Raw genomic sequence first — 20,952 nt, 5'->3', positions numbered from 1 at the left:
ATACCGAAGAAGCCAGAACCAATGAAGGACATCATCAAGGTGTAATCCAATGGGTGATTAAATGTAGATGTAGAAGCAGATGCAGATGCAGATGCAGGATTTCCGAAGGGCAGGTCTGTATCAACGCTGGAGGAAGTAGAAGAGAATTAAGTGACTGAAGAATATAATGCCAAAACAAAGGGTGGGGGAAGACATTAGGCGGATCATAAAATGCTGGGTAAACCGTGTAGTCATTTCACTCGTGTTGATCGCTGATCAACCGAGTTCAAGGGTTGCTCAAACCATTGGGTCTGGCGATGTCTGTGTCTGTGTCTGAACTAGGAACGACTGAGGGCTCGATGGGGACAGGTGGCGTGGAATTGGCATCCACGTCAGCGCTAGCTTCTTCATAAACGCTTGCTGCCGAATCGATAGAAAAGCGCTTGCGCTCCGAGCCACTCAAGGAAACAGCATCGTTCTTGTCATAGATAGAACTTTGAGGTCGAGGAAGATCAGGGTGGGTTATGTGCTCGGTAGCGGATTCTGTGACTAATGTTTCTGGTGTGGGTTGTTCTGTCGCTGGAGATATTCTCTCCGTCCCGGGCTCGAGGTAAGTAACGTCCACAGGATGAAGATACCGGACATCATCGTCGTCGGTGGCGCCAGTATTGAACTCTGTGCTGGCCAGTTCCGCCTCTGGTTCGCTTGGGCGATTACACAAGGGAATGATGCCTCCTCCGATACGGGACCAGAATATCCTTTCTCTGAGGCGAATGGTCTCGTCCCAAATTTCTTTTTCTTCTTCGGTATCCCCAGCCCTTAGATGCCCGTCGAGAATGAGACGCAAATAGCCAGCGAAGTCGCAACACGAGCGCACTCTTTCTAAGCAGAGAAGACAAAGTGAGTACCTTTGAGCGGTCTCACTATCTGACGTTCGGAAACGATGGGTTCTCTCGTTAATTGTGCCGGGTCTGCGTTCACCACAGACAGAACAGGGGAATTCGAATTTCTTGGATGATGGGGGCATGGGCTCCACGACAAGACTGCCTTCGCAGATACCACTTAGAACGGTACGCCGGGTCAGCCATGAGATCCCCGGCGCTATATCTAGTCTCAATGTAGGTTCAATATCCTCCATAAGCACCCGCTTATAGAAACGAGTTTCCTTCAAGGCAAAATGCGACCCTGTCATGGAAGACGTGCTCCCATTGGGGGAATGTGCAAACCCTCTGGTGGGCGATGAGGTCGCCGACGGAGACCCTCCACTAGCAAAGGTTGCCAGACCCATCACGTTCAGGCCGCCATATGATCCACTCGCAGCACGGCTAGGAGGTTTGGAGCTCCGTGAGAGGACTAGTAAATCGCGGAAATCCTCATAAGCCTGCAAATCCGTCCGGCATACCAAGCGATTGAACTGCGGGAAGCTGGTGGAAGGGCCCGGGGTGAGCTCCTCGGGGTTGTCAATCAATATAGGAACGGGGTCAAGCTCGAGCTCTTGGGTACTAGAACCTTGCGCTTGTGACTGCCCATCTGGGGATGAAGGAGCGGGAGTGGGACGACCTTCCACGTCATCTTTGGAAATGTTCATCGCTTGCATGACAGACTTGAGCTCGGCAAGCTGGTCCTGGTGCGATGCCAGGAGCGACTCGGTGTCTTTGACTTGTGAACGCAACTGCTCATTCTTCTTCTCCACCGCCTCACGTTCAATCTTAGCAGCGGCCACCATCTAAAATACGGTTAGAATTTAGTTTGAGATACAGAAGCGGAAGCATATTACCGACCTTGTTGGCTTCTTCAAAAAGAGCCGCGGTAAGAGTTTCCACTTCCTGCTCAATGGTCTTCCTGCCTTTTTCAGCGGCGAGACGCTGGGTTGTTTCTTCCGCTAACGTATCCCGTAATTGCGAAATTTCACGATCGGAGTCGACCTTTTTGATATAGACTTTGTTGTCAATGTCTCGCCGATACTTCTCATTCTGAAACTCCAGAGCCTGAATCTTCCCCTGGGCTAACTCTAGCTCTTGTTGGGTAGCAACCAGGTTGTCATCGAGATTCGTTTGGTTGTTTATGGCCTGGATCAGTTTCACAGACAATGCTGCTACTTCGTTGCTCAGGTCGGGGTGCTGAGACGATGACGTCGAATGTGAGACCTCCGATCCGACCATCAATCGCGGGTCCTGCAAGGTGCTGAAACTGCTTTCATCAAATCCAGAATTGTGTGTTCTATTGGAAACATTGGACGAAGCGATCTCGGAGAGATTGGTAGTGGATTTCGCTTTAATGACGGTACGGTCAGAAGATAACGACGGGTGCTCCGAGGAGAGCGACCTCTTATGGCGCGGGATCATGTTGGATGGGGAGAAGAAACTATGATGAGAGGTTTGAAAGGCAATTAAACTGCCCCACCTAAAGTGTCAATAACTGATTAAATTCCTCAGTAAGGACTCTCGATGGATAACTTACTCGGCCATGGTGGGTGACGTAGAAGGCGTTTGGAATGTAAGGCAAAAAGATGATTCGCTCGCCAGATCAAAATTACGTCCAAATAAACCCCGGTAGACAGGTTGCTATCCACGCCATCCACACCCAAAAGACAAAGTGTTAAGAATAGAAAGGTCGCGCGTGCGGTCGAGTAGGTCCAGTACGCAATAGGCTGAAAGATGGCCGAATCCGGATTTGGGAGTGAGCGGAGAGACGAACGGCCAACGACACGACAGAAATGAATGCGCCGAAGGTCAAGAGAAGGATTGAATTGCCACAAACAGATCTGATCGGAAATATCAGCCTGTTGAGGTTGTCGAAGTCAGGGCGCGAGGGCGAACCAAAGCTTAGTCACCCGGAGATGGAGTGAACCCGGTAGACTATTGAAAGATCGACTGCGCTATGAACTGGTACGCCTGAAGACTTTAAATATGAAGATGGGGGAATACGGGAAAAGGTTCATGTGAGGGGAGAATTAGCATTGCCACCCGGACACGGACCGGAGACCCCGGCGCTTCTGATAGCCCCGGGGATATTTTGGAGCTAAACCTGAAGCTATCGATCGGTAATTTTGAAATTGAGATTTGCCCCTCAAGCAGTAAGATGGTGGCTTTTTAGTGGTTTATGTACGGAGTACCCCCGTGATAGGCGCCGACAAAGTACATGTCACGGTCTTATCACACAAGTGAATATAGTATATTAAAAGCCAATTAAACACCTATTCAGCATCCACCAAATGGATATGCATGGTAAAGTGTACGAAGTTGAAACATAAGTTCCACGCGTAAGTCCCCCGGTACGAGTACGGCCGTGAGACTGAAGTCCGAGGGAATGACAATGGCACTCAACATAGTAGAATATTACCTAGATATGGTGCTCAACAGCCTTGTTCACGATCGATTGCTACCTCTTTCTATCTGAGATTAATATTTTGGGGGGTTTAAATTTCGATGGTCTTTGGAGATGCAACTTTATATAAAATCTATAGTTGAATAGATATAAGAATTAAATTATTAGACTACGAGCAATAACTACTATACCTCAATTCAATTGTATATTGGTCAAAACTACCCCGGAATGGAAGGTCGTTGCACCCCTCCGTACTCAGGTGAGCCAAGTGGGGTTCGCCGAATTAATCCTCGACTCTTCAACATTTGATCAATTCAAGCCCCTGTGACATATCCACCATGGCCGACGCAGAACTAGAAGAGGTCAGTCACTATCATGAGAGGTCTTCGACTTCGGTACTAAGCGAGGAACTAGATCCGACGAGCTCGTCTCGCGCAACTCCAGCAACAAGGACCACGTGGAGGTGGTCCGGCCGGTCAGGATGGTGGCGAGCAGGCACAGCAGAGGAAGTAAGTGTTGGAATAAACCACAAGAAGATGCTGTATGCTAATGAACCCCACCACCAGACAAGCAGAGGGTAGGTCCCAAGATCCAACCGCTTGAGTCCATTCGCATTCGATGACTACAAGAAGCGTCCTTGTATTACCGTTCTAATCCATCTTTGATCTATTTTAACAGAGCAACGCGCTTCGATACTGACCCAAATTCTCGATCCCGAGGCTGCCGATCGCCTGGGCCGCATCCGCCTCGTTAAGGAATCGCGTGCAACCGATATCGAGAACCGCCTCATCATGCTCGCACAATCTGGACAGCTACGGTCAAAGGTAACCGAGGAACAGCTCAAGGAGTTGTTGGGGGCTGTTGCAGAGAACCAGCGCAAAGAGGAGGAGGAGCACAAAATCGTTTTTACTCGCCGCAAAGGTGGATGGGATGACGATGATGATCTCTTGGACTTGTAAGGGTCGCATACAATGTCTATAATCACTTGTGCCTATGGCCCTTTTGTTTATTGCATTTGGATACCTATGTTGCTATCCGCTCGTGGGCCACTGGGAAAATCTACTTAAGGCGTTATGGCCCGTCTTTCTTTTTTTTTACACTATTTGCAGCTGGGTTGAATTAGGGCAAACAGCCTCGCATCTGCGCATCTGCGCACCGATGATATGGTTTACAACGACCCAATAATCATACATCTCTCCCTATATTCGAGATCCATCGCTTTGATAGGACGCACTCGAGCTCAGTTCGAAGCTTGCTGTCTCTCTTTTTCCCGCTTCTGCTGCTGCCGAATCATCTTCCGAATCTCTCTGAGATCCGGCGGACGCTCAATATTCAGCTCGGCTCTTAGCTCGTCCACATCCTTCTCCAGCACTTCCTCCCAATAAACATTGATAAGCTCCTTACTCCCCAGCCCACTGCGAATAGCCCACGGGAGATGTAACGAGAGGAACCGCTCTTTCTCGGCGGGCTTCATCCGCACAAAGGCGAATAGACTCAGACCCGTCATGGGCAGAAGTGTGTTAAGGAACTCCAGCGCCTTGAGAGCTAGCTCGCCCTCCACAAAAATCGGTAGACCCGTCACTGCGTGGTAGAAGTCATGGCATTCGCGGTATCGCTGCATGACATATGCACATTCTTCATTGTCGATGTACTGGACGTTATCCCGGGTGTCGGGGGATACGCCCTCGCGATCTAGCCATTTGGCGTATGTCCGGCCGACGGAATTCTCGGGGAGGGTGCGGAGATGGGTCATTTTGAGGGTTTCAGAGGTGATGCGGGGGCGATCGCGGAGAATGCGGCGCCCTGTTGGATCCGAGAGCATGGCATCACGTAGTCGGTATATGAAAAATGGGGTTGCGGTGGCTTCGCCCAAGGCCGCAATGAGATCTATAGAGTACCATGTTAGATCATGATCCGGGATTCTATATGGCCTTGTAGGAAACTATATCCACGCACCCGCTCTTCTAGGGTTAATAAGGGATCCAATTGCCGAGCCTACAGCAAGAGCTCCGCGTTCAATAGTAGTCAATGGGACATGGCCAGGGTAGTTTGGTGGTGGGCGGTTTAAAACGGAGAAGGGCCGTGGAGTGATTGCAGCTGATAGACTTGGGCTGGCAGCCAATGCCCGAAACTGAGTTGTTCCACGCCTCCCAAGTACCGACATTATGAATCCCAAAGCCAGAGGAAATTGTGCATGGTCTGGGACGAAAGCTGAAGTGGAAGTAGAAGTGGTATGATTATCAGATCGGAAGGAACCGCACAAATGGACGTTGTAACCTGCCGTAATTTACGATAACGCCGTTTATCACCGATAACCATCTGCTCCACATTGTAGAGTGAATTTCAGACACACCTCGCCGCCCATTGAGGCTACTAAACATTCTTTCTAGGCTTTTTGGCTTGAAAGAACAGGATATAACAGAACATGCCCATTTGAAGGTGTGTTCTAACATATGTATATCGCTCTAACTCAATCCCTATCTCGTAGTATATGCTAACTGGAGCAAGAATCTCAAATTCTGCCAAGAAGCACAAAACCCATACAACATGAAGCCAGAATGGTGGCCCGGGGAGGAGCACGAGGCCTTCACTGAATGGGCACTCTCCATTGACATAGACACCAAGTCGGTGACTCCAGCTCGGTTCCAAGGACGTGGGCTGGGAATGATGGCCACTCGGAACATAAAAGTATGAACTCTCAAGACTATATCTACTCCTCATTCTATATTTACTCACCGAGTATCCGTCCAGAAAGGAGAAATCGTCCTCCAAGTGCCGACACAGTTGATGCTAAGGGCCGAAGATATCCCTTCCACCTTCGTCGACAGACTCCCAGAAGATATTGCTGTACAGGCACTCCTAGCGGCATATCTGACGCATGGTGCACCGGATGAACTGTCAAAATACGAGTTATGGCGCAAGTCATGGCCCAGCCGAAAAGACTTCGAAGACAGCATGCCGATCCTCTGGCCAACCGCCCTAGGAGGACCACAGTTGCCCAGCAGTAAAAATGACGCGCCGACTGACTCGGAGCAGCCCAGTCTTCTTCCCCCATCACTTTCGGGGCTCTGGAACAGCCTAGAGCCTGGCCCAAAGACAAGGAAATACAGCACAGACTACCAGAACATTATCTCGCAGCAGGCTCAGCGCTTGCGCAAAGCATGGACAGACGTCATTTCTGCCTTCCCGGATACGCACTGGGAGACATTCTCATACAATTGGCTGATTGTAAATACGAGAAGCTTCTACTGGGTTGGCGAGGGACAGGAAACGCCGGAAGACCCCAATGATGCGATGGGGCTGGTGCCTTTCGCTGATTATTTCAATCATGCAGATGTTGCCGTACGTGCTCTGTCTGAGTTTCATGTTATATTGATCGAGCTAACCATGGACGGAAACAGCGGGATGTCAAATTTGATGAGCATACATATGAATTTCGCGCTACAAAAGATTATAAGGAGGGCGAGGAAGTGTTCATGAACTATGGCAGTCATCCGAATGATACATTACTAGCGGAATGTGAGAAAGTGTTATTTTCTGCTTCTCTTCAACGTGCTGACTTCCTTCCCTTTCTATAGATGGCTTCTTCCTTGATGTGAATGAAGCAGATTCAATCTATCTTGACGATATCATTTTTCGGGACATCAATTCCACCGGGCAGCAAGAGGAGTTGTGGCTGAATCAGTATTATGGGTATGTGGTTTGATTTGATATTTTACATGATAATGCGCATTTCCCACGCAATATATATAGTTCTCCACTGACACAGCGCTAGTAACTACCAAGTTACTCCCCATGGACCCTGTTACCGCACAGAGGTCGCTGCATGCCTGAGTTATATGAAGGAGGAGGATTGGCGGAACCATGTTCTTGAAGGCCACTCACAGGGCTTGGATGAGATTCGATCTGAGGCCACCATCAAAAGGTGGATTCTGACATATGCCGCAGAGGCAGATGCAACTATAACGGCGCTGCAGAAGGCCATGGAACTCAACACCACAGTTCAAGCACATCATTCAAAAGCAGATATGCTGCTGAGACGGTGGAGGCAGATCAAGGATCTCTGCGAACATGCGGCCAAAACTGTCTCTGTATAGAGATTCTCCGCAAAGAATTTAGATTATTGTTGAATCTTTTGACCTGCTCACACACAGAGCGGTATGACAAGGACCCAAGGTAGAGTGAAAACTCGACAGAGTAGAAGATAGTCCAGATCTGTTAAATGGGAGGCTCATTGGTAGAGATGACATTGTCGAGATCAAGGGGAATCGCGCCAGCTTCTCGGCTCCGATGGGTAGCCGCTTTGGCAGCGACCAAATGCTTGATCATGTAGTTAAGTGCGCATTTGATACCCAGTTCTTCGCCGCGACGCACAATCCATCCGTTGAAGTATTCAATCTCTGTCAACCTTCTCTGGTTGATATCTTGCTGCATCGAACTGTGGTTCTTGGCCGTGTTGCTCGCGATGTTCACAACCAAACGACGCAGGCGTTCTGGGGAGAAGCGATCTTCAATTCCCGGGATACCTTGCAATTCAGGAAGAGCACAGATGACGGCAGAGATCTCAAAGAGTAGCAGCCGCATGACACGGGTAAAGCTGAACGAGTACAGGATTTCGCCATTTGTACAGTCGCTCAGTGCAGTCAGGGGATTGATGACGCAGTTCACTGCCAATTTCTCAAGTTGATATTGTAATAGACCCGCCGGTGTATCAGCCACAGCGACCAAGGGCGGAGTGAGAGTCAAGAGGCGCATAAGATATTTTGTGGATGGCGCCCACGTATGGTCAGCTTCTGGCGATGTGGGAGGGATACTGGGATCTCCAACTGGGCTAAGTATTGTGGTCCCAACTCCCAAATGGGAGATCTTGAACGAGTCGTTCCTACCCAGACCATGGCTGAAGACGGCCTGGATGTAATGTGGTCGATTATTTGGATCGGGGAAAACATTTTGATTGATGGAGTCGAGCACGCCCATGCCATTATGGACAAGACAAATAGTTGAGTTTTTGGTAAGGCGGTGACTAATGTCTTTGATAGCAAGCTCCGTGTGATGCGCCTTAGTGCAGATAATAAGGCACTCGATGGGACCATTATCTGGCAGAGACTGGAACTCGGAATTGAACGACGAGGGCCGCTTGTCAGCAGGAGGCATTGCATACCATCTTCCTTCTTCGTCCACTGTTTCAACATCAAATCCCGTTCTGACATCGTCAAGGCCATGGGTGCTAACAGAGATTTGTCCCCTTTTCCGAACAAAGGCCTGGTAGAGATAGTCATTGTGCAGGCATATTGTGATTGGCGGCGGTGACCGTCTCGTGGCTAAAGAATGAGCAAAAAAGCAACCTAGATTGCCCATTCCGAGGATGTGCACTCGTCCTGACAGGGGTGCTTTGGTAGCATGGTTGACCTCATCCAACTCTTCCTTCCATGTTGAGATAAATCGTGTGGTTGGCCCACTATAGACCTGAAACCGCGTGCGAAAACATGTACCAAGAATACCAGTCTGCCACAAAGAACGGGGCCGAAGTGTCGACTGCATTCTGAGAGCACCGAGGAAAAGCTCCCCGGAATATCCGATTGAGTTGCAAGTATGTGTTTGGCGACGGGGGAGGTCAGAACGATAGGGTTGGAAAGGGATCAGTTTTTATATCGTGGATATTGTCAAACAAGCGGGCCACTGGTGTGTCCACCAAGGCTTATTTTTAGACAATCAAAGCAATTGTTGGATATGCACGAGTTCTCGGCGATCTCAGTTGCGCAGATGATAATCGGTCCAGAATCCACACCGCCCGTTTCCACCGCCCCATTTGGACCCGTCCTATTTTTTTCTTACATCAAGCAATTTCTCATCTACACCACACCTCACCGCCATGGACCCAACAGACCTACTGCCGCTGCTTGAGCAGCTGGACGACAATGTCGATGATTTGGAGGAAGTGCTCCAGCCTATTTTGGCTAGTACTCTCCTCAAAAGCTCAAACAAATTGCCTGTTATGGACAAAGCAAAACTTCACGTTTTGATCACCTACACACTAGAATCACTAATCTTCTGTACGTCGCACTACAGTCTACTATATTTACTTATGCTAATGAAATTGGTCAGCCTATCTGCGGCTTCATGGCGTGGATGCGAAGCAGCACCCGGTGTTCCGGGAATTGACCCGTGTGAAGCAGTACTTTGAAAAGATCAAGGCACTGGAGACCGAGCCTGAGGAACGCCCCATGGCCCTTGATAAGGCAGCTGCAGGCAGATTCATCAAACATGGTCTTGTAAGTGCTGAGCTTTTCTATTGTACTACAATAGCTACTGACCAAATCAACACAGGCTGGCAATGATAAGTATGACTTGGAACGGGCAGAAAAACAGGCCAAAGAGCGAGCCCGTGCTCAGTTTAAAGCAACCATGCTCGCTCGCAAGAGTATCGAGGCCTCGAAAGCACAATCTGATAATGACTCTGATGATGATGATTCCGAAGGTGGTGTGGAAATTGCAGCAGCAGCAGCAGAGCCCCAGATTGACACAAAACTTGCCGCAAAGGCCGAGAAGGATAGCAAAAAGAAATCCAGAGGAGAGCACAAACCAGAAAACAGCAAGTCAAAGAAGGAGAGGAAAATCAACAAGGCCACACTGAAAGAAGAGAAGAAGGAGCGACGGGCGAAGAAGGAGGAGACTCGAAAGGCTCGAAAGGCCCAATGAATGCATTGCGCCCCGATTAGTGGGAACTAAGTACGGACTTGCCTTTGCGCCTCGAATGCTAAGGACGGACTGCCGGGCGGTCTCAAAGCATAGCATTGGCTATGCGTCATCATTATCAGAACCTCTGTCGACAAGACATGCATTGTCGAATCTAATCATCGCTTTGCCGAGCCTGTCCGGTCATGAGCTTCCATTTAGATGGATGCCTCGGCCATCTTAAGACCACAATGAGTGGCTCTATGTACTATGTACGAGACTTGGATGTCTCCATGAATCAAGATACCCTTCCACAATGGGAGCCACAGCAAGCTCCGGGATACACTCTATGCACTCTATGCACAAGCTAGTGGTTGTAAACGGCTCCTTTCCATGATGTAATTTGCCCACATCCATTCTATCGCTCTTAATAGCACATGCTAGTTATTCCCGTAGTCATTCCCGTTCCTGTCTCCGCGCCGGCCAACCGGCACCGTAATGTCCGGTCCACGTGACATCCCTTGACCAATCAGCATCCACAAAGCTCCAAGGTTTGCATCGGAGTTTGCCTCACTGGCCGAACTTACTCATCTTCTAGCTTCTTCTTTCTCCACTAGCCCTTATACTTATAACTTGCATATCCTCGCCTCCCTTTTACCTTCGTCCAAACAAACCCACACCTAACCATAAAAATGGCTCGTCAACAACGTCGTGCTGCCCCTGCGCGCAGCGCTCCCACCCGTCCTACCGCCGCTCCTGCTCGGCCCGCGGCTCCTCCCTCGCAGCAGCAGTCGCAGCCTCACTCGACCGCCGCTCACCCCCCACAGGCCCAGCAGGCACCTCCCGTGCAGCAGAGCGCCGGCCCTGGTCTGTTCGGCCAGATGGCCTCGACCGCAGCGTAAGTTTCAGTTCCGGCTTGGTACCTGGCTCCCCGATATAATCCGGGGTTAGGATCGACTTTTCCGGCATATGTGCTAACGATTATTTTGACATAGTGGTGTTGCTGTCGGCTCCTCCATCGGCCACGCCATCGGTGGCTTCTTCGGCGGTGGCTCTAGCGCCCCCGCTGAGGCCCAGCAGGCTCCCATTGCTCAGTCCCAGGCTATGGACAACGGCCTCTACCAGAGCAACGCCGCCCAGAACTCGTACGAGAACCCTGCCTGTGAGGTTGACGTCCGTAACTTCCGCACTTGCATGGATGAGAACCAAGGTAACCTGAGCATCTGCGGTTGGTACCTTGATCAGCTGGTATGTTTACACTTGTTCTGTTTTTCTTCTTTTTAATACATACTAATGTCCTGCAGAAAGCTTGCCAGGCCGCCGCCAAGCCTTACTAAGGGTTTAATACCAATTTTGACCCTTGGTGATCAGAAAGACAGATACCATTTTTAGTAATAAGTGATGGGGTTTATGGGTTTCATCGCTCATAGCCAATCTTTCTTTGCATAGCTATTTCCATATCCCTTCTTTGTACTTTATACCATCTCTCCTCGATAAAGGAATCAATGCTTGACTACCGGATCAAGAATCGAATGCATGAATTTAACGAACTTCCTACATTTGTACATTTTTAGCTGTCTGATGATTGTTTAGATCAATATCTGTATTAACCTTAAATACGATGGAAAAGAGCATTAACAACACAGCCAAATAAAGTCACTTATTATAAATTTACAGTAACCAAAAAGCGAACAATAGCCATAGTGTCATAGTACAGAGCGTGGGCTAATCAGATCCATCAACGCCATAGATAAATAATGCAATGACACCGAATCAATACCGCTAGGATTTATTTATCCTTGTCATCCTGGTTCTTCCGTGGCTCAAAGTTCAACTGAGAAAGATGTTAGCCAATCTTGAACCAGTTATTTCTACTTAGGATCACGCACCTGGTTCCCATTGTAGAACTGATTATCCCGACGTCCATCTTGCTGGTCCCTCAGCGTCCGGACATTGGGTCCCGTTGTCCTAGGACGTTGGGAATTGCCAGTAGCCGGAGGGGCCGAAGAAGTCGAAGAGGTGGCTGCATCGCTTGCCGGTGCGGTTGAGCCATATCCAAGGAATGAACCTACAAGACCTGTCGCGGTGCTGGCAACAGAAGAGGCCAGGTTGTAGACGGCAGAAATACCACGAACGGGCAAGCTACCCCCTGCCGAATAGGCCTCCGTGTATGTTGATACGGGGACCATAACCAGGTTCGCGGTGGAACCAAGACCTACGTCTCGGAGAGTTTGCGACTCTTGGGCGACGGAAAGAGTTTCACTGGGGAGGGGGGTTAAGATATGTTTGAGGTTGTAGGGTCGGTTGTCGCCTTCCATTTTCTCATCAAGCCAAGCCCGTACATCATTTCGGATGTTCTGAGTGGGCGTAAAGCTAGATCGCACTGATCTTCCATCAAACAGGCGCACTTGCAGCCGGTACTCGGTTGGAGGTCCGCGAGGGACTACAGGTTTTGGCTCTTGGTGTTCGCTTTTTACGGCACCTTTCTCAGTGGGTTGCTTAGACCCCATCGGTGCTTTGCCTTTAGTATCTTTATTGCTCGCTTCTTTGGATGATAAGTGCTTTTGAGATGTAGAGCCTGCTGATTTGGCGGGTTCTGCAGCTTTTTTGGGTATTTGTTCAACCGGTGATTGTTTCTTGATTGCAGTTTCGTTTGTTTGCTTTGCGGGTTTGCTGGCACTGGATGGCGCCTCGGGCTGGGGTTTGGGCGCGACTGACACCGGTGTAGTATTAATTGAAGCGGTAGGAGTGTTATTGCTCTGTAGTTGCTGTGTAGGACTGGGTACTTGTTCACTTTCCAAAGCTGCAATTAATCGACTGCGGAAGTCATCTTTCGAGATATCTGGCCCGATGTATTCATTCAGCGTGCCATTCCTGGAACGAAGTTAGCAAACCAAGACCAAATTGCCCACAGGCGTTGCACAGTTGAACGTACTTGATAAGGATAACAGTCGGAAATTTCGAGATCGGACAGAAAGGAGCCAGGAATCCAGCTTCCTGTGACCCCGCTGTCAAACGCAATACAACTGCTTTGGCATTGAGTGCTCGCGCAACCTGCAGGGCGTCAGATACAGCCAGACATTCAATTATAGCAAGTGGATGTACCTCATCATCGCCAAAGTAAGCGTTCTCCCATTGAGAGCTCAACTCCTCGTCATCTGTATGTTCAAGTACTCGGATCAGCGACATGTCATTCGATGCGGGGAGAAACCCAGCGACCTCTAACGAAGCAAGTAACCGCTTTGGCATCTCTCACTGCAGCAGCAATGCCCTCCTGAAGGGATCCGTTGTAGAAAAGTGTCATTATCGCATTCCGGTAAAGACTTAGTGGCAGGATGAGAAGGCCAGTGTGGAGAGCCAAGTATACATTGGAGAAGCCTGGGCGGTCACGGTAACCCCCGATCCCGAAATTCCAACTGCCGTCGCATGTGCAAGAAACTCCAACTCTTAACCCCGTCCAAACCTCAACTCACTCTTCATATTTTCCAAGCCGTCGACATGCGGCCGGTCTTTTCTGCTTTGCAGAAGGTATCCGCGAGGGTCTGGATACCTCCGACTCGGGCTGTCCGGAGCCCTTGTGTATCCTCGAAGATCAATTCCATCTGCGCCAAATACCGCCTACAACAATTCCGCCATATCTCACAATCGCGCCAGCTGGCCGAGAGTTTGAATATTGTGGACCACCCGGCGAGGCTTGTCCGTGTTAATAAGAAACATGGACCTGGTCTAATCATTTTGGGTATGTCAATGTCCAATGCTACCTATTCTTGAGAATACTACATCTTAATGGCTGAAAATAATGATTAACGTATTCTTCTACATATGTATAGCTCTGATTCCTATCATCTCATTTATCCTGGGCACATGGCAAGTACAGCGCCTGGAATGGAAAACCAAATTGATGGCCAAATTCGAGGACCGTCTCGTGAAGCCTCCTCTGCCACTGCCGCCGCGAATCGACCCGGATGCCATTTCAGAGTTCGATTACCGCCGCGTGTATGCTACCGGCCGTCTCCGTCACGACAAAGAAATGCTGGTTGGACCCCGCATGAAGGAGGGAGAGGACGGTTATATCGTGGTGACTCCCCTCGAGCGAGAGGGACAGAGCACCGTACTTGTGAACCGGGGTTGGATCTCAAAAAAACTCAAGGATCCAAAAGACCGGCCGTTGGGTGTACTGGACGAAGAGGTGACCGTGGAGGGTTTGCTACGAGAGCCATGGAAGAAAAACATGTTTACACCGGATAACAAGCCGGATGAGGGAAAGTTCTACTTTCCCGATATCAACCAGATGGCAGAGAAGAGCGGGAGCCAGCCTGTTTGGATTGAGCAGACAATGGGTAAGGAGATTAGATTGAATCCTCTTGCTAATGCATGGCTAACAATGATTTGTGTTTCCAGTGCCTGACTTCCTCGAATCGTGTGATCGCGAGGCCAAGGGTATCCCGATTGGCCGCGCCGCAGAGGTGAATTTGAGAAACAATCATTCTCAATACATCTTCACATGGTAAGTTGGATCCGTTGCCTGTTTTCTTTTCCCGCCCGAGATTGTCGCTCATATTCTGTAGGTATGGCCTGTCTTTGGCCACGACCATCATGATGTGGATGGTTATACGGAAGAACCCCAAGGAGGCGCTGCGCCGAGTTCGCCAGAACCGAAACTGGTAATCGGTAGGGGGATTCTAAATTTACCTTGGCATAATTCACTGGCGTTGAAATCGTTACTTTTCATGGAGAATTTCGTTCTGCACATTCACGGAGGCATGGCCAATCTCATGTCTTGCTGAAGTTCTTTGGGTAAATGCTTCTGGGCGAGGGAAAACACTGTTGTCGAATTGTTGATATGGCGTTGTCTGGAACAAGTCAGCAATTACTCCCGTGGGATGGCTGGCTTTTAAGGAAACTGACCTTCTCAGCAATGTGGTGACATCGCTCTCATCAATTGTCTTCCGTCCTGCATGCTTTGAATATGCAGCCAAATCTTGGCTTGCTTGCTCAAAGTACCACGAGGATGCCTGCTCGATCGCGGCCAGCGTGCCCTTGTTGATTTTTGCCTTTGATCCAGCCCCCGAACGCGCGAAGCGAGTCGCTAGCTTTTTTACCACACCTGCAGGCAAGTTTGGGACAGGAATTCCATGTCGTGAAATCTTCTTTTGCTTGCCCTGGGCTGGAATAGCTTCATCTCGCAACCCACCTCCAACAATCCCAGGGCTCTCACTGGGGGATGTTGCGGGTGGGAAGTCGAGTCCGAAACCGAAATCACCTCCAACGTCGTCATCATCGTCTGATGGAGCTTGGGGTGGCTCCGCGGTGGACAGTTCGAATTCCTCCATATCGTTCATATCCTCGCCAGTGGGATCTTCAAGCGGAGCAGCCGCAGGAGATGGAAAGTTGAGGTCAAAATGGAAGCGGCCCAAGTCTTCAGTCTCTCCCCTATTTGTGATATTAGCCAAAATTTTGTAACATAGTCAATGCAACTCTTGGATACCCACCCTCTATCAAAGTCGCCCCCACTGATCATTGTATCCTCTGCCTCATCATCCTCACCCACAATACCAGTTTCATCTGCATCATCGCTCTCTAATCGTGTCTCATCAAAATCTCCACTGATTCTGCCGGTAGCCCGGCTCATCATTGATAGCCGATCCCGGTCTCTGATACTGGCGTCGCGGGGGTATTCAACAGACTGATAAGTAATATCCATATCCTCTTCGGCGAAGGCGAGAGACATCCTCGGAGGTTGGATTTCAGGACTCGCTTCTTCGCCTTCTTCCTCGGACTCCTGAATAGGCAGAGATAACCGTGGTCGCTCGATTTCTGGCTCATTATCAAGCTGTTCAAATTCATCAATTGGCTCTTCTATAGGCTCTGGCTTATCCTGCGGCGAGGAGTGGATAGGTTGAGATATAGGAGCGAGTGCTAAGACCGGGCCGAATAGTTCAGTTCAATTCCTCGTGTTGAATACGTGGTGGAGCTCTTACCTCTGCCCAGGTTCCGAAGAATATCAAATGTAGTCTCCCGCTGCATTCTGCCACTTCGTCGGCGATCCCGACCAGGGGTATTCGCTGCTCGTTGTTGTCGGGCACGGAGTCCGTATGGTGTTGCTGGCGCACCCACTCCTCGAGCGCGTGGTGTGTATCGAGAGGCGGACCGTTGGGTGCCCGGGGTGACTGCGGTAACAAGTCGACTTGGTGTAAGAGGGTAGCGTGTATGGCTAGGAAGTCGTTGGAGCTGTAAGGAAGTGATATGTGAGCAATTTTTGCAACCTCACAAAAAGGCAATGAATAGCACTCACTCCGGTCAATGTTGTATCCCCAGACGGGGTAGCGGCCCCAAGTGGTGACCGACGGCCACGCGCGTTTGGGGTAGAAGTAGACATAGTTTGATTTTCCCCGCAAGATAAGTACAGCTATATCATGCGCAATATACCAGACCACATATGTGATCACCACTGCAATAAAATCCCAGATCAACTGGGCGAACAGTGAATACAAGATTAACGTTGGTATTTGTCTGTCGCGTCTAGAAACAACAATTGCGGGCCAGTGCGTGATTGGTCCATTCTTATCGATAAGATTGGCTGAATCAGCCGGCTTTTTTTTTGCGCAATGAAGTCTCGATGCGATTTGCATTTACCAATTGAAGCTTGCAATACTTGGAATATTATTTTGTCAAGTTCATACTGGCTATCACCACAATGGCCGACACAAACGCCCCCAAAGGACTTGCCAATAAGCTCCAAAACAAGCGCAAGAGACAAGCCGACGATGCTGCTCCCAAGCAAGAAAAGCCCGAGGCAGGCAAACCCGCAGAGGGATCCAGCAAAAAAAAGCAAAAGAAGACCATAAACAAGAAGAAGCAGGCTGAACATGAAGAGAACCAGTCAACGCGCAAAGACGGCATTGACGAGTCGATTGGCAAGATGGACGGCCGGTTGTTGGGAGATCACTTTGCGAAGAAGGCCAAAAGACACGAGAAGGAGCTCTCTGCTGTTGAACTGAGTGATCTTTCAGTTCCAGGTACGTGCATTTCCTATTGTTCTGGCCAAGGCCAAGGGGTGTCCTAAACATTAACAAAACTATAGATTCCGCATTCCTCGATACCTCTTCCTTCACTTCCACCCGAAAGCTGGAGCAGCTCCCCGAATTCCTCAAGACGTTCAGTCCCAAGGGTGCCGACCTGTCAAAGTCATCTGAGAAGAACGGTACCCCCCATACACTAGTCATTTCGGGTGCTGCTCTGCGATCCGCTGATGTTGTACGGTAAGTGGGAAACTTTCAATCTTTTTTCTGGTATGAGTCGAAGCTGGGACTAACAATTGATGCTACTAGTGCACTACGCTCTTTCCAAACCAAGGAGAGCATCGTAGGTAAGCTGTTCGCGAAGCACATCAAGCTGGAGGAATCGAAGCAGTTTCTTCAACGTGCTCGGTCTGGTATCGGGGCTGGAACCCCAACCAGAATATCTGATTTGATTGAGTCTGGTGAGTTCACTCAGTTGCTATCTATCCATAGCTCTACTTCATGTATAAAGATGCTGATAATTGATCTCTAGGAACTCTCAACCTGGAGGAGCTGGAGCGCATTGTCATTGACGGATCACACGTTGACCAAAAGCAACGAGGCATCTTCGATATGAAGGACACGCATATGCCACTGCTGAAGCTGCTTACTCGGCCGGAACTGCGTGAGCGCTATGGGGCGAAGAAGGGTGTGAAGATCTTGGTGTTCTAATCTAACAAAAGGCTGATCATGAACTTTTATATACTGTTATGTGATTTGAGTACATGCAAACTTGAATCTATTCATACAATTGTTTAGCGTGCGTAGATAAATCTCGAACTATAAAAACAAAAAGCCTTATCAAATAGCCTGTATTCACCGCCTCCCCAGGCGCGGCAAAATTTTAATTTCACTTTTCTCTCCGCCCGACTTTTTTTTTGGAGCTTGAGTGTCGTTGCGCTGCAAACTTCTCCACCGCTTTTCTTTCCCAAACATCCCAAGACTTCCATTTATCTTGTTTTCTTCCTATCCCACCATTGTCCCTTTTCACCACAAATTTACCCCACACATACCACCACAATGGGCGACAAGCGCAAACTCGTGCAGGATGAGGTCGTCGCGCCTGAGGGCAAGAAGATGAAGAAGGAGAAGAAGGATAAAAAAGACAAGAAGGAAAAGAAGGAAAAGCGTGAGGAATCCGAGATTGTAACCCCCGAGACTGCTGCCCCGGCACAGGAAGAGGTGAAGGAGAAGAAGGAAAAGAAGGAAAAGAAGGAAAAGAAGGACAAGAAGGAGAAGAAGGACAAGAAGGAGAAGAAGGACAAGAAGGAGAAGAAGGACAAGTCCGACAAGAAGGAGGAGCGCAAGGCTGAGGAGGCCGACGCTAAGCCTGCTGCTCCCTCCGAGGACGCCATGGATGTTGATGTGACCCCTACCGAGAAGGTGGACGCCGATAAGAAGGAGAAGAAGGACAAGAAGAAGGACAAGAAGGAGAAGCGCAAGGCCGAGGAGGTCGAGGCCAAACCTGCTGCTCCCTCCGAGGACGCTATGGATGTTGATGTGACCCCTGCGGAGAAGGTGGACGCCGAGAAGGAGAAGAAAGACAAGAAGAAGGCGAAGAAGGAGAAGCAGAAGGAGAAGAAGCAGCAGCAGAAGAAGGAGAATACCGAGCCCGTGGCCGAGACCGAAGGAGAGCCTGCCGCGGAGGCCGAGCAGGCCCAGAAGAGTTCCCGCTTCATTTGCTTTGTCGGTAAGTGATTCCAGTCCAGATGGACTACCCCGAACAAAAGACACAGGATTAATCGAAGGATATTCCCATGTGCAGGAAATCTTCCTTACTCCGCCAACCATGAATCCTTGAGCAAGCACTTCGAGAAGAACCCCCCGGCCACAATCCGCGTCGCAACCAAGAAGGAAGACCCCAGTAAATGCCGCGGCTTTGCATTCATTGAGTTTGACAACTACGACCGCATGAAGACCTGCCTCAAGCTGTACCACCACTCCACCTTCGACGACGGAAAGTACCCACCCCGACGCATGAACGTCGAGCTGACGTGAGTTATCATCCCCCCAATTGGAGAAGATGATCATCATTTCCAAGTCTTCTCCAAGCAAAAAATTCCAATTGCAACCGACGGTATACTAACTACTAATTCCAGTGCTGGCGGCGGCGGCGCTAAGTCCGAACATCGCAATGCCAAGATCCAGGCCAAGAACGAGAAGCTCAACGAGGAGCGCCAGCGCCAGGCCAAGGATATCCAGAAGGACAAGAGAAAGCACGAGAAGACGGTTGCCCCGGTTGGCGGCTCTGGTGCCAACTCTGCTCCCGTGGACGACGCAGCTGACAACGATCAGTGGGCTGGTCTGCACCCTAGCCGCAGAGGCCGTGTTTAAACCAATGAAACCCGCTGGTTCACTGCCATGGTTTACTTCGAACAGTCTCAACTCGGTGGATCGGAACAGTGTACAGCAAGGTGCCCGGAGCATCTGCAGGCAGCTGGACATTTTGATAGCCATGCATTCCCGGGAGCATCAGGTTTGGCCGGTTTTTTCTTCTGTATTCCAAAAAGTACTTACTTCATGTCTCTATTGCTTGATTTTGAAGATACCAATTCATTTGCTCTTTTCTGTGCTTTCCCGGCAAACATTACCCTAAGTGGGCATCGTAACCTGAACTACAGATAACTTAGAATGACCAGGGTATAATCTCGGAGTCAAGAACACCGCGAATTAATTGGGACAGACTATAAACAAAGGCCGAGGGGACAAAGGGGGCAAAGATAGGAAATATCCCCAAGAAAAACGGTCAATGGATTTCATCACAAAACAGGACTGAGAGGCCGGCGAAATAAAATAAAAAAAGCCTCTAACTACCCAGACGCCGTATTAACTATATATTATTCATTATAGCATACGAGAACATGGGAGACGAGTCAAGCCAAACAAACGTGCTCTACAAGATATTGCATTTGACTGCCTTCCTCCCGGATTTCGTAGCGGGACGGGGATTGAGGACGGCCCTGTGATATACGGTTAGAAAAAAGCCGATATACGCTAGTGTGTCTTCGGGAAAGGGTGAAAACGCACCTGATGGCTTCATCGAACACGCTCTTCAGGTTGCGTTGTGTCAGCGCCGAACATTCAAGGTACTTATGTGCGCGAATCTCCTTAGCCACGGCCAGGGCTTGTTCGTAGGAGACGGTCTCCATCTTGCGTGCGCGAAGGGCTTCTGTAGTCGCGCGGTCGTCTCTCAGATCCAGCTTGGTACCGACGAGGATGATGGGGACATTGGGGGCGTGGTGTTCGATCTCCGGGAACCACTAGAAGCGGGGAACGGTTAGTCGCATAGAAATAGAAAGGGCCTGGTAGGTCTCCTGGGGATGCTCGGTGCGTCCGTACCTTCGCTTTGACGTTATCGAATGATGGCGGGCTGACGATAGAGAAGCAGATCAAAAACACATCGGTTTGCGGGTAGGATAACGGTCTCAGGCGATCATAATCCTCCTGTCCAGCAGTATCCCACAGTCCCAGGCTGATCGGCCGGCCGTCAACCATAACACTAGCCGTGTAGTTGTCAAAGCTGTAATGGTATCAATGTCCGTTCGGGAAGGTTTCGCATTGAGGGGCAGTACGAACACAGTAGGGATGTATTCTCCCGGGAAAGCATTCGTTGTGTAGGAGATCAGAAGACATGTCTATGGCATTGCATGTCAGTATCGGATTAGGGGATATGGTCGGGGTACTAACTTTGCCAACTGCACCATCACCGGTCACCACACACTGCCATCAATTAGCCGCGCATCCCTATGGATCGGGATCAACTGCCCACCTTCAGTGACTGAGTAGCCGGACCCGTCGCCATGTCGCAAAATGTATAATGAAAATCCAAATTCCAGATAAACCAACGATAACAGGGTATCTTCAGAATATTAGCTTTAGCTTCAGGGGGGGCTTTGAGGAAGCTAAGAGG

The 20,952-nt window shown here is 49.6% G+C and overlaps 13 protein-coding genes across 13 annotated transcripts; 7 read left to right on the top strand and 6 right to left on the bottom strand.

Moving 5' to 3' along the window:
• Nucleotides 1-265: 265 nt before the first annotated feature.
• Nucleotides 266-2,324, bottom strand: N7447_009040 (guanine nucleotide exchange factor SEC2; the record flags this gene model as incomplete). Its single annotated transcript, XM_057233302.1, has 2 exons — nucleotides 266-1,705; nucleotides 1,761-2,324. 2 exons carry the CDS (start codon nucleotides 2,322-2,324, stop codon nucleotides 266-268), a joined length of 2,004 nt encoding a protein of 667 aa, XP_057082844.1.
• A 1,320-nt stretch (nucleotides 2,325-3,644) lies between these two features.
• Nucleotides 3,645-4,265, top strand: N7447_009039 (DNA-binding protein; the record flags this gene model as incomplete). Its single annotated transcript, XM_057233301.1, has 4 exons — nucleotides 3,645-3,668; nucleotides 3,721-3,815; nucleotides 3,873-3,883; nucleotides 3,985-4,265. The coding sequence occupies 4 exons, from the start codon at nucleotides 3,645-3,647 to the stop codon at nucleotides 4,263-4,265; spliced, it is 411 nt and encodes a 136-aa protein (XP_057082843.1).
• A 281-nt stretch (nucleotides 4,266-4,546) lies between these two features.
• On the bottom strand, nucleotides 4,547-5,470 carry coq4 (ubiquinone biosynthesis protein COQ4; the record flags this gene model as incomplete). Its single annotated transcript, XM_057233300.1, has 2 exons — nucleotides 4,547-5,193; nucleotides 5,263-5,470. 2 exons carry the CDS (start codon nucleotides 5,468-5,470, stop codon nucleotides 4,547-4,549), a joined length of 855 nt encoding a protein of 284 aa, XP_057082842.1.
• Nucleotides 5,471-5,853: 383 nt separating this feature from the next.
• Nucleotides 5,854-7,403, top strand: N7447_009037 (uncharacterized protein; the record flags this gene model as incomplete). Its single annotated transcript, XM_057233299.1, has 5 exons — nucleotides 5,854-5,994; nucleotides 6,058-6,648; nucleotides 6,708-6,825; nucleotides 6,885-6,999; nucleotides 7,082-7,403. 5 exons carry the CDS (start codon nucleotides 5,854-5,856, stop codon nucleotides 7,401-7,403), a joined length of 1,287 nt encoding a protein of 428 aa, XP_057082841.1.
• Nucleotides 7,404-7,524: 121 nt separating this feature from the next.
• N7447_009036 (ketopantoate reductase family protein) lies at nucleotides 7,525-8,847 on the bottom strand (the record flags this gene model as incomplete). Its single annotated transcript, XM_057233298.1, has 1 exon — nucleotides 7,525-8,847. The coding sequence occupies one exon, from the start codon at nucleotides 8,845-8,847 to the stop codon at nucleotides 7,525-7,527; it is 1,323 nt and encodes a 440-aa protein (XP_057082840.1).
• A 331-nt stretch (nucleotides 8,848-9,178) lies between these two features.
• Nucleotides 9,179-10,005, top strand: N7447_009035 (Sas10/Utp3/C1D family protein; the record flags this gene model as incomplete). The annotated part of the gene is made up of 3 exons (XM_057233297.1): nucleotides 9,179-9,359; nucleotides 9,412-9,578; nucleotides 9,634-10,005. 3 exons carry the CDS (start codon nucleotides 9,179-9,181, stop codon nucleotides 10,003-10,005), a joined length of 720 nt encoding a protein of 239 aa, XP_057082839.1.
• Nucleotides 10,006-10,673: 668 nt separating this feature from the next.
• N7447_009034 (coiled-coil-helix-coiled-coil-helix domain-containing protein) lies at nucleotides 10,674-11,318 on the top strand (the record flags this gene model as incomplete). The annotated part of the gene is made up of 3 exons (XM_057233296.1): nucleotides 10,674-10,879; nucleotides 10,977-11,229; nucleotides 11,286-11,318. The coding sequence occupies 3 exons, from the start codon at nucleotides 10,674-10,676 to the stop codon at nucleotides 11,316-11,318; spliced, it is 492 nt and encodes a 163-aa protein (XP_057082838.1).
• Nucleotides 11,319-11,770: 452 nt separating this feature from the next.
• Nucleotides 11,771-13,285, bottom strand: N7447_009033 (UBX domain-containing protein; the record flags this gene model as incomplete). Its single annotated transcript, XM_057233295.1, has 5 exons — nucleotides 11,771-11,815; nucleotides 11,871-12,855; nucleotides 12,917-13,035; nucleotides 13,087-13,139; nucleotides 13,201-13,285. The coding sequence occupies 5 exons, from the start codon at nucleotides 13,283-13,285 to the stop codon at nucleotides 11,771-11,773; spliced, it is 1,287 nt and encodes a 428-aa protein (XP_057082837.1).
• A 122-nt stretch (nucleotides 13,286-13,407) lies between these two features.
• N7447_009032 (cytochrome oxidase assembly protein SHY1) lies at nucleotides 13,408-14,649 on the top strand (the record flags this gene model as incomplete). The annotated part of the gene is made up of 4 exons (XM_057233294.1): nucleotides 13,408-13,720; nucleotides 13,812-14,321; nucleotides 14,383-14,488; nucleotides 14,550-14,649. 4 exons carry the CDS (start codon nucleotides 13,408-13,410, stop codon nucleotides 14,647-14,649), a joined length of 1,029 nt encoding a protein of 342 aa, XP_057082836.1.
• Nucleotides 14,650-14,734: 85 nt separating this feature from the next.
• N7447_009031 (uncharacterized protein) lies at nucleotides 14,735-16,360 on the bottom strand (the record flags this gene model as incomplete). Its single annotated transcript, XM_057233293.1, has 5 exons — nucleotides 14,735-14,834; nucleotides 14,890-15,414; nucleotides 15,474-15,900; nucleotides 15,963-16,212; nucleotides 16,277-16,360. 5 exons carry the CDS (start codon nucleotides 16,358-16,360, stop codon nucleotides 14,735-14,737), a joined length of 1,386 nt encoding a protein of 461 aa, XP_057082835.1.
• Nucleotides 16,361-16,627: 267 nt separating this feature from the next.
• On the top strand, nucleotides 16,628-17,714 carry N7447_009030 (uncharacterized protein; the record flags this gene model as incomplete). The annotated part of the gene is made up of 4 exons (XM_057233292.1): nucleotides 16,628-17,000; nucleotides 17,066-17,243; nucleotides 17,313-17,464; nucleotides 17,536-17,714. 4 exons carry the CDS (start codon nucleotides 16,628-16,630, stop codon nucleotides 17,712-17,714), a joined length of 882 nt encoding a protein of 293 aa, XP_057082834.1.
• A 348-nt stretch (nucleotides 17,715-18,062) lies between these two features.
• Nucleotides 18,063-19,376, top strand: N7447_009029 (RNA-binding protein; the record flags this gene model as incomplete). Its single annotated transcript, XM_057233291.1, has 3 exons — nucleotides 18,063-18,732; nucleotides 18,808-19,036; nucleotides 19,142-19,376. The coding sequence occupies 3 exons, from the start codon at nucleotides 18,063-18,065 to the stop codon at nucleotides 19,374-19,376; spliced, it is 1,134 nt and encodes a 377-aa protein (XP_057082833.1).
• A 559-nt stretch (nucleotides 19,377-19,935) lies between these two features.
• Nucleotides 19,936-20,844, bottom strand: racA (putative Rho GTPase Rac; the record flags this gene model as incomplete). The annotated part of the gene is made up of 6 exons (XM_057233290.1): nucleotides 19,936-20,002; nucleotides 20,070-20,302; nucleotides 20,382-20,562; nucleotides 20,619-20,677; nucleotides 20,730-20,762; nucleotides 20,812-20,844. 6 exons carry the CDS (start codon nucleotides 20,842-20,844, stop codon nucleotides 19,936-19,938), a joined length of 606 nt encoding a protein of 201 aa, XP_057082832.1.
• Between the last annotated feature and the right edge of the window lie 108 nt (nucleotides 20,845-20,952).

This window comes from Penicillium robsamsonii (genome assembly GCF_028829455.1).
Source record: "Penicillium robsamsonii strain IBT 29466 chromosome Unknown utg000005l_segment0_segment0, whole genome shotgun sequence".
Lineage (NCBI taxonomy): Eukaryota > Fungi > Ascomycota > Eurotiomycetes > Eurotiales > Aspergillaceae > Penicillium > Penicillium robsamsonii.
The sequence above is the reverse complement of the archived record's forward strand: the minus strand, read 5'-3'. Positions and strand labels throughout refer to the sequence as shown.